We start from the raw sequence: 13,964 nt of genomic DNA, 5'->3' as shown, positions 1-13,964 counted from the left end.
GAGTCTAGAATTGGTTCAAAATGTTGAATTGAAGCTTAAATCATGCATGCATGTATACATTGTTGAGTTTTGAGATTGATTTCATGGAAATCCTCACATGCATGTCCATATTCTAGCTTTGGTCCATGAATTCAGCATGTTTTTGGAAGGATTGACTCATTTGTTCTTGTATTAGAAGCTTTGAAGTTGATTAAATTCATGCATATTGCATGTACATCATGTTCTTGAAGTTTTGTTTGGAAATGGGTTCAATTGAACTACCTTTGGGCTTTGATTTTGCAAATTGATCTTTGAAACATGTCATATTATGAGTTTTAAAGTGTTTTCCAGAAAATTAGCCCAAAAGGATCGAATTTGATGCTTTTAATGTTGAGTTTCATGCTTGGAGACAAATCTGAAAATTCTAGATTTTGGATCCACGCTTAAGCGGGGAACTCCACGCTTGAGCGTACATTCTGAGTTCATGCAGTCCGCTCGAGCGGAGAAAGTAACGCTCGAGTGTGAAATGCGTGTATCCAGTACTTTGCATGTATTTACAGTCCGCTCGAGCGAGGGAATGCACGCTCGAGCGAGGACTTGTGTGTCACGCTCGAGCGGAGGTCGAGCGCCCGTCAAGCATGAATTTCGTGCATCCAGTACTTTTACAGTCCGCTCGAGCGAGGAAATTCACGCTCGAGTGTAGCTCTTTTGTCTGCATGTTCGCTCGAGTAGAGAAAGCCACACTCTAGTGGGACCCCTGTTTCAGCAAAAATTTGAAAAGTGTTTTAAAATGCATCTTTGCATCCTCATTCCATCCTAGGCATTCCTAGGCCTAGTTTAAGGCATCTTAATGAGGATAATGCTATAGAACCACACCGAGTCAAGATAGGGACTAAGTTATTGTTTCCCAAACGTGCAACTTAGTGTGTATTCATCCTGTAACTGTGTAGGGTTGGCATCCGAGGACGCTCACTAGCCTATCTATAGCCCAGAACTCTGTGAGTTAACAATGTTGTAAAGATATATTCAATCATGAATATTTTCTGAATGATCAATTGTACTGCTTTCTGAAATGATATTTCTTACTGAATGAATGCTTGTCCTATTTCCGAACTGTATCCGTGGCATCCATGACAAACTTACTGTTGCTATACTATTACTGTTACTGTCACAGAGATCTCTATCGGTTCCCATGTTTGGAACCACTACTGTTTACTGATATGATGGCCATCAACTGACTGTTCAGTCTGTTAAGACCTGCTGTACTGTTTGCTATTGGATGTACCACTTATGACTACTATGATCGAATAACTGATATACTGTTTAAATGACTGTTTTAAATACTGAAAGGACATTCGTTCCTAACCTCTTTACGCATATGTTATTCACTGGGCTTTAACTCACTGTTTATATATATATATATATATATATATGTAGGTGTTTAGGCACTGGATCAGAGCTAGGAGCGTTGGGTTTGACTCCTTTTTTGTCAAGCCAACCACTGTGCCTCACTGCGAGGTTCCAAGTGTGCTCAAGCTTAGGCTTTTTGGGGTGTCTCAGTTCACCCTTCTGTCGCTGTTTGTAATACTGTATAGACTTTTACTGTACTGTTATGGTAGGAATTTGGTCCCTAACCTGAATGCTTGTATATGATGTATGTACATACTTCTTTTGTTCCGAATGTGAAAATGTTATGAAAAGTCTTTTTGCATTCAGACTGTCACAGCTCATTGGACATCTTTCATTTACTGTTTTGGCTTCCGTCAGCCCCTGTACTTTGTATTACTGTTATTACTGTTAAGCAGGCCTTCGGTAATCACGGATTACTGGCCGGTTACGGTGCTAAACCCATAGGGACGGGTTTGGGTCGTGACATTAGACTAATTTTCCCTAAATTAAAATATATTTATAAAAAATTACATTAATTAGATATCAATAGTCCTTTTATCAAATCACATTCTCAATCATATCACTCTTTCTAATTTTCTACATATTTTTTCATAAAAAAAGCAAAAAAACAAAATACCAACTAAAATAGTCACTTTCTAAACGAGCTCTATGTAGACTTTTAACTATAAGTCCTCTTAATACTTTTTTGAATACACCAATAAATCTTATAATACTTATATATATATTACCGTCATTAAATTATTATCTATTAAATACTTCTATCTTCTCTTCTCTTTTTTTCTCCTTTTATTTTTGTCTCCACCATTTTTTCAAAATTTTAACACCACCATTATCCACCACTACTGTCATCGTCACTATCCACTTGCCACTATCACCATCGTCGTCGTTGTCATCGTCCATCTACCACCACTATCACCATCACCATCACCATCATTGTTTGACTATCACCATCATTCACCAACTATCTCCATCATCGCCGATTTACTCACCACTACCATTATTCACTAACCACTTCCACCGTCATAGATCCACTACTACCTTTGTAGGTCTATACTCTACCATCGTTGATCTACACTTTATTGCCGCCAATTTACACAACCACCCAATCGCTTTCTTTGTTGCTCGAACCATTTTCTACCATCATCGTTCTCATTAGCTACTGTTTTTTGACAATCTCGTTTAAATCTACAAACTAGTTGTTCTAGAGATAAAAATCGACTCTACATAACTCTAAACAATGGTAATTTTCTGAATATCTCTCTCTCAAACTATATCTATTGCTAATCATATTTAGATTCAAATTCAAATTTATTTTTCGGTAATAAATTTATCAACCTCTCTTGTTTTCTATGTGTGGGAGAGGGTAGGTGTTTGTGAGTAACAGTAAATGAATCAAGTTTGTCATTTGTAATTTTTTTTTTTTTATAAATTAGTTGGTGATAAATTTATTGCTAATAAATTATCAATCAGTGAATTTTTATTTTTATTTTTTAATTTATCCCTCATTTTGATAATGAAATTTTTTTGTGACTTTAGATATATGTTTTCCATTGTGAAATGATCATTCTGTATTAATAGTAATATTGATGAATTTATCAAAATAACAAATAATTGGAACATTTTTTTTGACTTTATTTATGAATTTTAATTATTTTTAATTAATTTATATTAAAATATGATGCAAAAATTGTAAAAAGAGTGAGAGTTAATGTAGAGAGAGAGTGTTAAGTTAAAAGTGATAGAAAAGTGTGTATGGCTGTAGACGTCCCCGAACGCCCCGGGAGGATGAGTCCCGTTTTGTTCATATTGGGTTCACCACAGTTCAGGACTCTCAAATTGTCACGGTTCTTAATCTGAACCAAAGAGTCCAAATCCGGCAAATCATTTTGAGAAAAACAGATTTTTAGAAAAGAAGTGCCAAACATGGACTGCTTTGTCAGATACAGAGTCGCCACCTAAATATTTTATTTTGGAAAATTTAGGAAACCCTGACTCAGTGCTAAAGGACACGTGTCCGTCATCACCAAAGTTGCCTCGGCTCGGGAACTTGAGTACGATTGGGGAAGGTCAGCTATGAGCACCCCCTCTCGCCCGATCAAAGATCGGCCTCTACTAACCGTGATATCTTGTTTTGAAAGCATTATGTGTTCCTATTCCGATTATTAGCCTAGAATTACTATGTTATGCGCACAGCAAACAAGTATAGACCAAATCGCCTAAATTGGAACAAAACATTGCATGTTTGTTTTGAAAATGGTTTGCTACTCGCAAGTAGGCTAAAATGCAGGTTTTGCCACCCTCAAGTGGGCTTTAGAAAATATGGTTTTGTCACTCTCAAGTGGGCTTAAAATTCGCATCCAATGCATTGTTCCAATTTAAGTAACCCAACCTTCACCCACAGGCATTCAGGCAGTTATAACACGTAAGCACATAGCCTCATGGTAAGCATGTTGTCATGGCAAACACTCACACTCATGCAAGATGCTAAAGCATAAAAACTTACCTAGTACTCCGAGGTAAAACAAAAGCTAGTTAGTAATCAATGCATGATCCTAGCTCATGTTAAGATGGCTAATGTAACACATACAAGATGCAACTACAATAGGCTCGGCTAATCTATGGATGGCATGTGAAATGCAACAGCTAACACGTATTCAACTTGGAATTGAAATACAATGCAGTTAGTATGATGCGCCGAGCCCGGTGCATGCAAGACAAATGTATGGATGCACGCATGCATAGCATAAGGTATGCTAATTTAAATATGCCCTAATACTAACTATCAAAAGCAGGTAAGTAAAAGGGAGAAAGAAGTGGGGGTTAGAAGACATACACATACGCACCCACACTTATTACAAATTTGCCCTCGCTCGGAGGGGCCGAAAGAATAATACAATTAGCTAACCTACAAGCTAATTAAATATTACAGACCAATTAAACTAGTTATCAAATTAATTAATCTAATAAAACAATAAACAGCTTCGGGAAGAGGGCCCAATGCAATGCGTGTTCGGCTCCGCTCGGAAAGCCATTGCCATGCACAAGTTGCCTCTGCTTTGACTGTTATCCTCCTCTGAAAACTGTACAAGTCCCAGGGTTGCTTCTTTGAGTGCTGTGGAACACCACCGGCTAATGGAATTGGTCACTAGCCAAAGGGAATGATCACCGGCCACTTGTTCAAGCTATCGGCCATTGATGGATGGCCGGTCGGTACTGGAGATGGCCGGCCGGCCAAAGCTTCCTGCAGAATCTGTTTTTGACAGCAGCAGAGGACAAAACATAGCATGGCAATGCATTTCAAGCAATGTATGCACCAACCACACTCCTTATCATATTCATGACTCAAAGGAGGATGGGTTTCGATTCTCGGACCATCAATCGCGCATTTCGATGCGTGATGGCCCAAGAAACCAAGTATGCATTTTGATATGGAATGCAATGCACATAATCAAACAAAGGGGCTCGACCTCTATCATACTCAACCCAAGAGGTGAAGCATGCATACAAATGGAATGCAACCTAGACGTGGAGGCTAAGTATGCAAAATGAGCATGCAAGGCATGTGACAACTATGCTAGTGGCAAACATGCAACAACATGTAAAGTGGACTAAGCATAGGAACAATGCAAAGCAACTTGACCAATAAAATACATGCCAAATACATCATGATTTCAAGCAAGCAACAACATGTAATAGGCCAAGTATGCAACAATGCACGAGGCAAGCATGCTATAACACATGAAGGATGGACTTAAACTAATTTAGGCAGCCCTCAAACAAGCCTAAAACAGTGGCCATAAACTATGGAAATGGGGCCAAATGCACATACAAGCATGCATGCATACATGATCCACTTCCTAAGCATCAAAAGGCAACTTTTAAGCACACTTAAAAGAGATGACCATGGACAATTAGCATGCAATGTAAGCTCTGAAAATCATGAAAGAGAGGTGCCAAACCAAATAATCAAAACAAGCAAAGCATGCAATAATGATCCAAGCACTTAAGGCAAGCCAATGAGGCTTAAACCATGGCTAAGTCAACCAAGCTTCACAAGGTTAAGAGGGATTAAAACAGGTCCAAGGCAGACCTAAGCAATGCTAAGGGTGCACCTAGATGGCATCTAAGTGGCCTAAATATGCAAGTGTACACAAGGGCCTAAGTAAGGGGCATAAGATAACAACCTTATAAAGCATTAAAGGGGCATCAAATGCGAGCATACAAGCATGCTATGAGGACTGAAATGATGCTCGAAGTGGTGCCAAACCACTAGAACAAGGCAAGTAAAGCATGCCACATACTCACATATTCAAAGCCTATAAGCTAGAATGCAAAGAAACTATACAAAATATGTTAAGCATGACCAAAATGACTGAAAACAGAGCTAAAGCACATTGAAACATACACAAAAGTTTCACAAAGCTTGGCCAAAATTATGCTAGAACAAGGGTCAACACCTAAAGCATGTTAAGGCCTAAACATGGCATTACAAGACATGTATGCAAGGCATGCAAGATGTGTCTAAACCAAGTAAAAACAGAGCTATATTATGACATAATAAGCACAAAAATCAGTTAGGACATGGCCAACATGAACCTAAATTACATGCTTACACATGAGGCAAAAATGGTCCTTTTCAAGGACAACAAGGAGAGGGGGTAGCCCTCTCCTTCTTAGGACCTCAAGGCACCATCCTCACCACTGAAATCCCTTAAGATTTCAGTGGTGAGGAGGCCCAAATACGATGGTCCCGGAGCTCACCAAAAATACACAAAAATGAAGCCTAACAAGGCTTAAGAGGGGTCAAACAATCTCAAAGCTCAAAACACTCTTAAACAACTATTTAGAGTAGACAAAAACAAGACTTTTATATGTTATACACCAAGTCTAAAAACAGTTGCAAGGTAGTTAAAAAAACTATGCAAAAATGGGGTAAAAAAGCAAGAATATTACCCTTGAAGACCCTCTTCACAAATGGTGGACTAGCTGCTTCTTTGAGCTCAAAACCACCCAAGAACACCAAGAACAGACCTCTGGCCCCTTAGCAACCAAGAAAAAGTGTAAGACTAGGTGTTTTTGTGCAAAAGTAAGACAAAACACACACTAACACACAAGAGCGAGAGAGATATAGAGATGGAGGATATGCAAACCCTAACCCTAGAACTCAAAGCTCTGGAAAAAATCTTATTTCTCCTCAAAGAGGGAGAAAAAGCTTCCTCTTATAGAAGATTCAACCTTGTAAAGCTTCCAAGGCAAGCTAACAAGGTTGAAATCCCTCCATACACGTGTATGGAGGGGAGCAAAGGTGGGTGCTAGCTATCACAGCTGGCACAAAAATATCTGCAAAAGCAGATGAACAGTGGTCGGCCGGCAAAAAATGCAATTTGACCAAAATAGATGGTCGGCCGGCCACAAAAAGTGCCGGTCGGCCAAACATTTGGCCGGTGGCAACAAACCAATGGCCGGTGGCCTCAAGCCATGGCCGGTGATGTGTGGGGATGGCAAACAAGCCATCCCCTGTCCTTCACAGGCAAAACACAAGTGTTTGGTGCAAAACCAGACACAAAATAGTCGAGTCGAGAGATCCTGAGGTACGGCGCGCGTGGCCGAGACCTCCAGGAACTCAGGACGAGCACAAACACGGATGATCACCGAGTGCTCAAGCGGTGACGTCTAAGTCTTGAGGACGGTCAAAAATGAGGTGTCTACAATGGCTCAACTTTTGAAATGATTTGACACAATTTTCAGAGCACACTGTGGACAAGCTTGAGCGACCAAACTTGCACTTGAGCGAACAATTCAAATTTGAGAGACTGCTTGAGTGATCAATTGAGCGAAAAATACCCACTTCCAAAATCTCCACTCCCTTCTGTAAAAGATTGCTCGAGCAATGAAAGATTTGCTCGAGCGAAGAAAGTATGCTCCTAAAAGTTCAGACTGCAAAGCGAGATACTAGAAGGTCGATTTCACTGCTTGAACGACTAAAAGACCACTCAAGCGGTCTCAACCTGAAGGTAAAACAAAGAAATTACAAAACACTAACCAACCTTCCCAGTTTCTCTCTTACACCCAAACGCACAAATGACATCTCGAAACACACTAAGATGTACCTACCAAAACAACCACAAGAAGAAATAAATAATAACACAAGACTCAAAAGGTTCAACAATAACGGAGACAACACAAAGGGACAAAAATTATCAATTAATGTACTGGCCTCGTTTGGGAACCCTCCCTTTTAGTCAAAAAGCCAAAAAGTTACTAAATTAGCCAAAAAGCCAACAATCCATACTAAAAAGTCAAAGATTCTCTTTTCTCTCTACTTTTTTCACATCTTTTCGTAAAAAGTCAAAAAGTCATCCCAAACACACTAGTTTTTTTTAGCTCATATTTTAGCCAAATAGCCAAAAAGTTACTAAATTAGCCTGTTTCCAAACGAGACCTAAGCTTTAAAGGATTTGGACATCATAATAATGGTATTAATGAGACAATAAAAATGCCACATATATTTCAAATGACAAATTTTTCCACTTTGTTAATAATAGATGGATGAAAAGGTGTGATTGCAATTTAACTTAACGTGTAAAGAGTTGATTGGTACAATTAAAAAAAAGGGACTAAAGTAAAAATTTTAATAAAATTACAAAGATGATAAGCGTAATTAAACTCATCCTTACATTGAGGATAGTATAGATCAACTGGAATCCATTTCCTCAAGTAAGCTTTTCCACAAGAAGAGCTAATTTTGCCCAACACCGAGGTTCCATAGATTTTATTTTATTTTAGTTGGTTACCATGTATTTAGATCATAAATTTATGGAGAGAAAGAAATATATATATATATATATATTAGTTTTTATTTCATTGATTTTTCTTTTCCCGTTTCTTTTTTATCCACAAATTCTATATTCAAATATTTAAAAATGAAGATTTGTTACCCAAGTTGCAGCAGACACCTCCATTTAGTATTAAAGTTTTATTTTGATCATCTATACATTTTATGGATTACAGAAGCCTCAGAAATTTGGGCTTTGCAGTTCCCACCCACCTTAATTTGTTTCCTTCCAAACAAATCATATCAAACAATTTGAAGAGAGAATACTGATACCCTCTTCAGTGGATGCACTCCTTCAGTCTCTCAAAGAATTTCAGAACCCTAGCATGAGATCTACTCAATACAAAGTCACAAAATAAATAATAAATAAATAAATTAGATATCAAGCACACAATACAATATTTATGTGGTTTACTGATAAATGGGTTACATCCACAGTAGTTGCGGCTATTTCACTATGTAAAAGAACGAATTACAAGACACAACAGAGTTGCCCCATTGCTAAAATACATATATATAGCTAGGGTTACAAGTTGTAAATGTGAGAAATTTATCAAAGTTTCGCAACAAACATGGCTCGGTGTACACTACTATCACACTCCATAGTGCCTCACACAGTCCTCAGTTGCCATTGCATTTCAGTATTTTAAGTAATGTAAGAAAATGTTAGATGAACACAATCATTGGATCAAACTTATCTCTTGAATTATTGAATATATAACCAATGTGTCAATCATTGAACCAAAAACACTTAACAAGTCTGGTCCAAAATCCAAGCAGCTCTTTCTCTCCCGGTGCAATATCCACTGGTTCCTTAAAATTTGCCGTCACGCTAAGCTCGTTGAATGAATCCACAAGATTTTGAAGCCTCGCAACAAACTCAATCAAAAGTGAAGCAAATGTTGCCAATGACAATGAGCTCGCACTTTCGTATGTTTTCACTTCTTTCTCATTAAACACCACATCGGTAGTAAGTGAGATTTGCGATGGCCACGCTGTCTCTCTCCTAAACAAATTTTCTGAGGAAGCCAATTCTGAAAGGGAAGAATTGATTCCCATGTTTGGGCTAGGAGTCTCCCACGTTCTCAACAAGGGGACTGATCTGACATATAGTCCTGTTTCGCTGAGGGACTTGATCACCAAGACCCTGTCTTCATTAGTGTTCACATCAAAAGAATTCTGAGCTTCTTCATATTCTTTGGGAAGTTCTCCAGATTCCCAGCTCTCTGAATTGACTAGAAGATAGGATTTTTGGTCTATCTTCATTTGCAACTCTTCAGCTGCATCGTGCACTTCTTGAAGCAAGTCTACGGGGCTTAGTTTCTCCATCTTTTCTACCTTGTTTCCAAGTTCTCGTAATACTTTAGCTCCTTCGGTACCTACCCTTTGAAGCTCACTATCAAAAACCCGTCTCTTTTCTGGCGGTGCCTACAAATGCAAATTGCACAACAAAAAAAAAGAAAAAGGAAGCATGTGATTATCTTCATAAATCATCGTAATTTTTTAAATTGGCTGTCTGGGAAAAAAAAAAAAACCTTCTATTTCATTTCACTTTCCCCTTTCCTTTTATTTTCCTATTAGTGTGGTAGGACCCCTTTCACACAAAAGAAAGGATTTATTGCTTACTTCCACCAGAAGGAGCCAAAGTAAAAAAACTAGAATTAAAACCCCTAAATTTTTTGTAGCAACTAAAATTAACTTATCCAAGCAATTGTATCCTGATATATCCATCACTAATTGATGGACATTTGACAAATACTTTTCTTCAAAAGTTTCGTGTCAACCAAACAAGAAAGGGAAAGCTACAAAACTATATAATTGCAAACTATTAGGTAGTGTTTGGTTCACTGGAATAAAGAGGAATGGAATTATCATTCCATTAAAATATTCATTCCCATGTTTAGTTAGACTGAAGAAATAATGACAAATGCATTATAAATAGAATTATCTTTTACCATATTAAGATAATGATCATTCCATAAGAAAGTCTAAGAAATCGCCATTCCATTCCATCTCATTCCAACAAAACAAATAGAGCATTAACATCTAAGATCTCAAGAAATATAAACATCTCAAGTGTAGCGAGCTTCAACATGACATGGTAATATATGAGAATAGAATGTGTATATATTTACCTGTATTTCAGATAGCATACAACCATGCATTGCCATTACCATGAAAGCACAATGCCTCAATGCACCGCCTACTTTGACATAGTTTCTCCAAGGATAACTAAATGTTCTATAGGGGCCATGAGGTGGTTCCCATATCGCAAACTCTAGCTGCATAAACAAGAAATGGCATAAAACAAACTGCTCCGGTCTTTACGAACACATTGAAGTGGACAAATAGTACAACATGATGGAGCATACAAGGGATTCCTCTTTGGTTGAAGATTGCACGGCCGATCTGTAGCCATTGTACACCGGGTCATCAGAAGCCTGGTATGTGAGGATCTTTGAAGGGACCCTCACATATTCAACACATTGAAGGTACCCATTCACACAACCTAGACAAAACCTCCATATCATATTAGAGAATCATGAAAAAAAGACAATTTACATACATTTTAAATCTCTTAGTATAGTCAAGCTTAGTCTAACCTTCCAAAGAACTGGCAACACCTTTAAAATTTTTCACCACAGATTTGTGTAGGTCTTCACCTGCCCAAATTGGGAAAAAACATGTGTTGATGATCAAAGCAACGGCCGCACCAACAGCAATAAGCAATAACCGATAGAAAGCCGTCGTGAATGGCTCTGAGGATGAACTCGCAGACACCATTACAATACAATACGTCAACAAGAATACACGAAACCCATACTCGTATGGCTTCATTGGCGGGTACAATTTGGCATAACTAGCACAAAATCCTAAAACCAAAACAAACAGACATCAAAAAAAAAAAAAAAACATTTATCATGCCAATCTAAAAAAATAAAATAAAATTGGGAGCTATATGGGGCAAGATATGTATCAAGGTTCAAAATCGTGGTAACAGTTACTAATAGGAATTGTGATTTTTCTTTTAAAATCATCAACAAATGCCATAAAACTCAATGATAGACATATTTTGACTCTTAAACTTAATTGCAACATTTTAATCAATATCGTGACATTTAAAATCATGTTTTACTTAGATAAATAGAGTACAAAATATCTTATCTTTTATTTTTCCCTATTAATAAAATGAATTACTATTAAAAGTAATAAAAGAGACCTTCAAATAGTATTGACATTTTGTTTTTTTGTAAATAGTATTGACAAAAGATTGATTAAAAAATATATCAATACATATCGGGTGATACAGATACAAAAACAGCGTGTATCAGCTGAGCTGATACGGGCACAAAATATCCGACTCAGAGGCTCAAAATTCCAATACAAATCAGTCAATACGATATGAACCAATAAAATCATGAAACTCTAACCTGCGATAAAAATACTAATGACAATATAAACTTCTGTCATCTTCCCAGCCATTAGAAAGAGCTCTGCAAGCCCCATAGCAAGCCCTCCAGCAGATAATGTTCCCAATGCCCTATTAAATCCCTTGTTAAGGGTAGCACCTGCAATAGTGAAATACACAATTGAAACTACTAATCTGATCAGAACTGAATTAGACAGCGTTTGTTTAATGGTATGTGTCCATCGCCCCTACTCGCAACTCGGGATTTCAAATGTGAGATTATTCTCATTAGATACACATAATCACTCACAAATCAAGTGTATCAATTTAGCACGGGGCTTTGACTGTGCTCAACTATTGACCAAACCGTGCGGTGGGTGGCCATGGCCCCTACTCGCAGCACGGGTTTCAGAGGCAAGACTAGTCTAATAAAAAACACTTAGCACAGTTTGGGAAAAAGAATATGGGACTTTTTTGGCTATTTTAGTCACAAAAGACAAAATAGGCTATTTTAGCCACAAAAACAAAACATCACATCTATTCCATAATTATTACACTCTTCTCTCACAAAAAAAATCAAAAAAGCCAAAAAATCAAAAAATCATTCCCAAACTAAGCTTTTTAGCCCAGACTAAAATAGCCAAAAATTCAAAAAGCCAACACACTTCCCAAACCAACCCTTAAACACCCATTAATCATGTGTATCGATTTAGCCCAGGCTTTGACCGAGCTCAACCACCAAGCTACCTGTGCTGTGGGTGGCCATTGTCTCTACTCGCAGCTCGCGTTTCAACGGCGAGACTAATCTCAAATAATCATCCGCAAACCATGTGTATCAATTTAGCCCAGGTTTGGGTTTGAAGGGTGAGACTAATCATTAAATTTTTATTTTTCTACACATTTTTTTGGTAAAAAATAAAAAATTATTAAAATAATATATTTCAAAGGCCTAACACATTTTTTTCGTAAAAAATAAAAAATTATTAAAATAATATATTTCAAAGGCCTAATGTCATACAAAATCTCATAGAGTAATCACCCACCCACAAATCTTTTCGAAAAAAGTAAAAAATTATTAAACTAATTCATGTCAAAGGCCTAATGTCATACAAAATCTCAGAGTAATCACCCACCCACAAATCATGTGTATCAATTTAACCTGGGTTTCAAAAACGAGACTAATCTGATACCCACCCACAAATCAAGTATCTCATACAATAATCACCCACAAATTACCACTGACTTACAGCTCGTTCGGGTTTCAAACACAAAACTACTCGAAATCACCCACAAATCTGGTGTATGAATTCAGTCCCAGCATTGACAACAATACAAACAAAATTGATTTGGAAGTGAAAGATGTGGTGGTGTGATTGATACTAAAATAGTACCTACCAACACTGTATTCAAAAACCACAACCACAGTGAGGATTGCCCAAACAGAGTATTGGCTAGCACTCTGAAGCGGTTCTTTGAAGAAGATGAGCAGAGATACGAGTGCTAGAGCTAGACCCATCTTGGCTGCAAAGAAAACTTTCTGTGGATCAGATCGACCCATTTCATAGACCTTGATTGCAGTGTCTTTGGAACCATTCCAGAAACTTCTAATCCCTTCGATGATCGAATGGAAGCACTGGAACCGAACTTTTTCTTCGTCGCCATCAGAGCTTCCGTAGCCGAGCTCTGAGTAGCCTTTTCGAGAGAGAAGCCTTTCTTTGCTCCTCTCTGCGAAGCTGTGTCTGAATGAACCAATTTTTGTTGCCATTTGATTCTTCAAAAGAAACAGAAAGCAAGTGACGATTTGATGATGATCAGAAAAACCCAATCCAAGATGTTGATTGATTCATTTCATTTTATCGTGTAGTTTGGTTTTAGATTGAAAATTTGAAGTTTTGGAAACCCAAAAAATATTTTAAATGATGGATGAAAATTGGGAGTGTTATATTCTCACTCTTCTATCTATACACTATATTAAGGCCTCGTTTGGGAACCATCATTTTTAGTTAAAAAGTCAAAAAGTTACTAAATTAGCCAAAAAGTCAACAACTCATACCAAAAAGTCAAAGATTCTCTTTTCTCTCTACTTTTTGCACATTTTTTCATAAAAAGTTAAAAAGTCATCCCAAACATACTAGTTTTTTTTAACTCATATTTTAGCCAAATAGCCAAAAAGTTACTAAATTAGCATGTTCCCAAACGAGGCCTAAGTAAAAGTGAATTTTTAATCCAAAGACCTATGGAAACTCAAATTTCTTAATTTTAATTTTTTAATTTAAAAAAAAAATCTCAGTATTTATTAATTTTTTCCAATTCAATCTCAATATTTATTGA

General features: G+C 37.3%; 1 protein-coding gene across 1 annotated transcript; it reads right to left on the bottom strand.

The window, feature by feature from the left end:
- Positions 1 to 8,580: 8,580 nt before the first annotated feature.
- LOC114286025 (aluminum-activated malate transporter 4) lies at positions 8,581 to 13,606 on the bottom strand. The gene is made up of 6 exons (XM_028229114.2): positions 13,029 to 13,606; positions 11,656 to 11,793; positions 10,828 to 11,097; positions 10,597 to 10,733; positions 10,360 to 10,506; positions 8,581 to 9,652 (listed from the first exon to the last, which is right to left on the bottom strand). Exons 1-6 carry the CDS (start codon positions 13,396 to 13,398, stop codon positions 8,954 to 8,956), a joined length of 1,761 nt encoding a protein of 586 aa, XP_028084915.1. The 5' UTR covers positions 13,399 to 13,606; the 3' UTR covers positions 8,581 to 8,953.
- Positions 13,607 to 13,964: the final 358 nt, after the last annotated feature.

This window comes from Camellia sinensis, chromosome 10 (assembly GCF_055761805.1).
Source record: "Camellia sinensis isolate YWXY chromosome 10, ASM5576180v1, whole genome shotgun sequence".
Lineage (NCBI taxonomy): Eukaryota > Viridiplantae > Streptophyta > Magnoliopsida > Ericales > Theaceae > Camellia > Camellia sinensis.
Note: the sequence above shows the minus strand (reverse complement) of the source record. Positions and strands in the feature narration are given on the sequence as shown.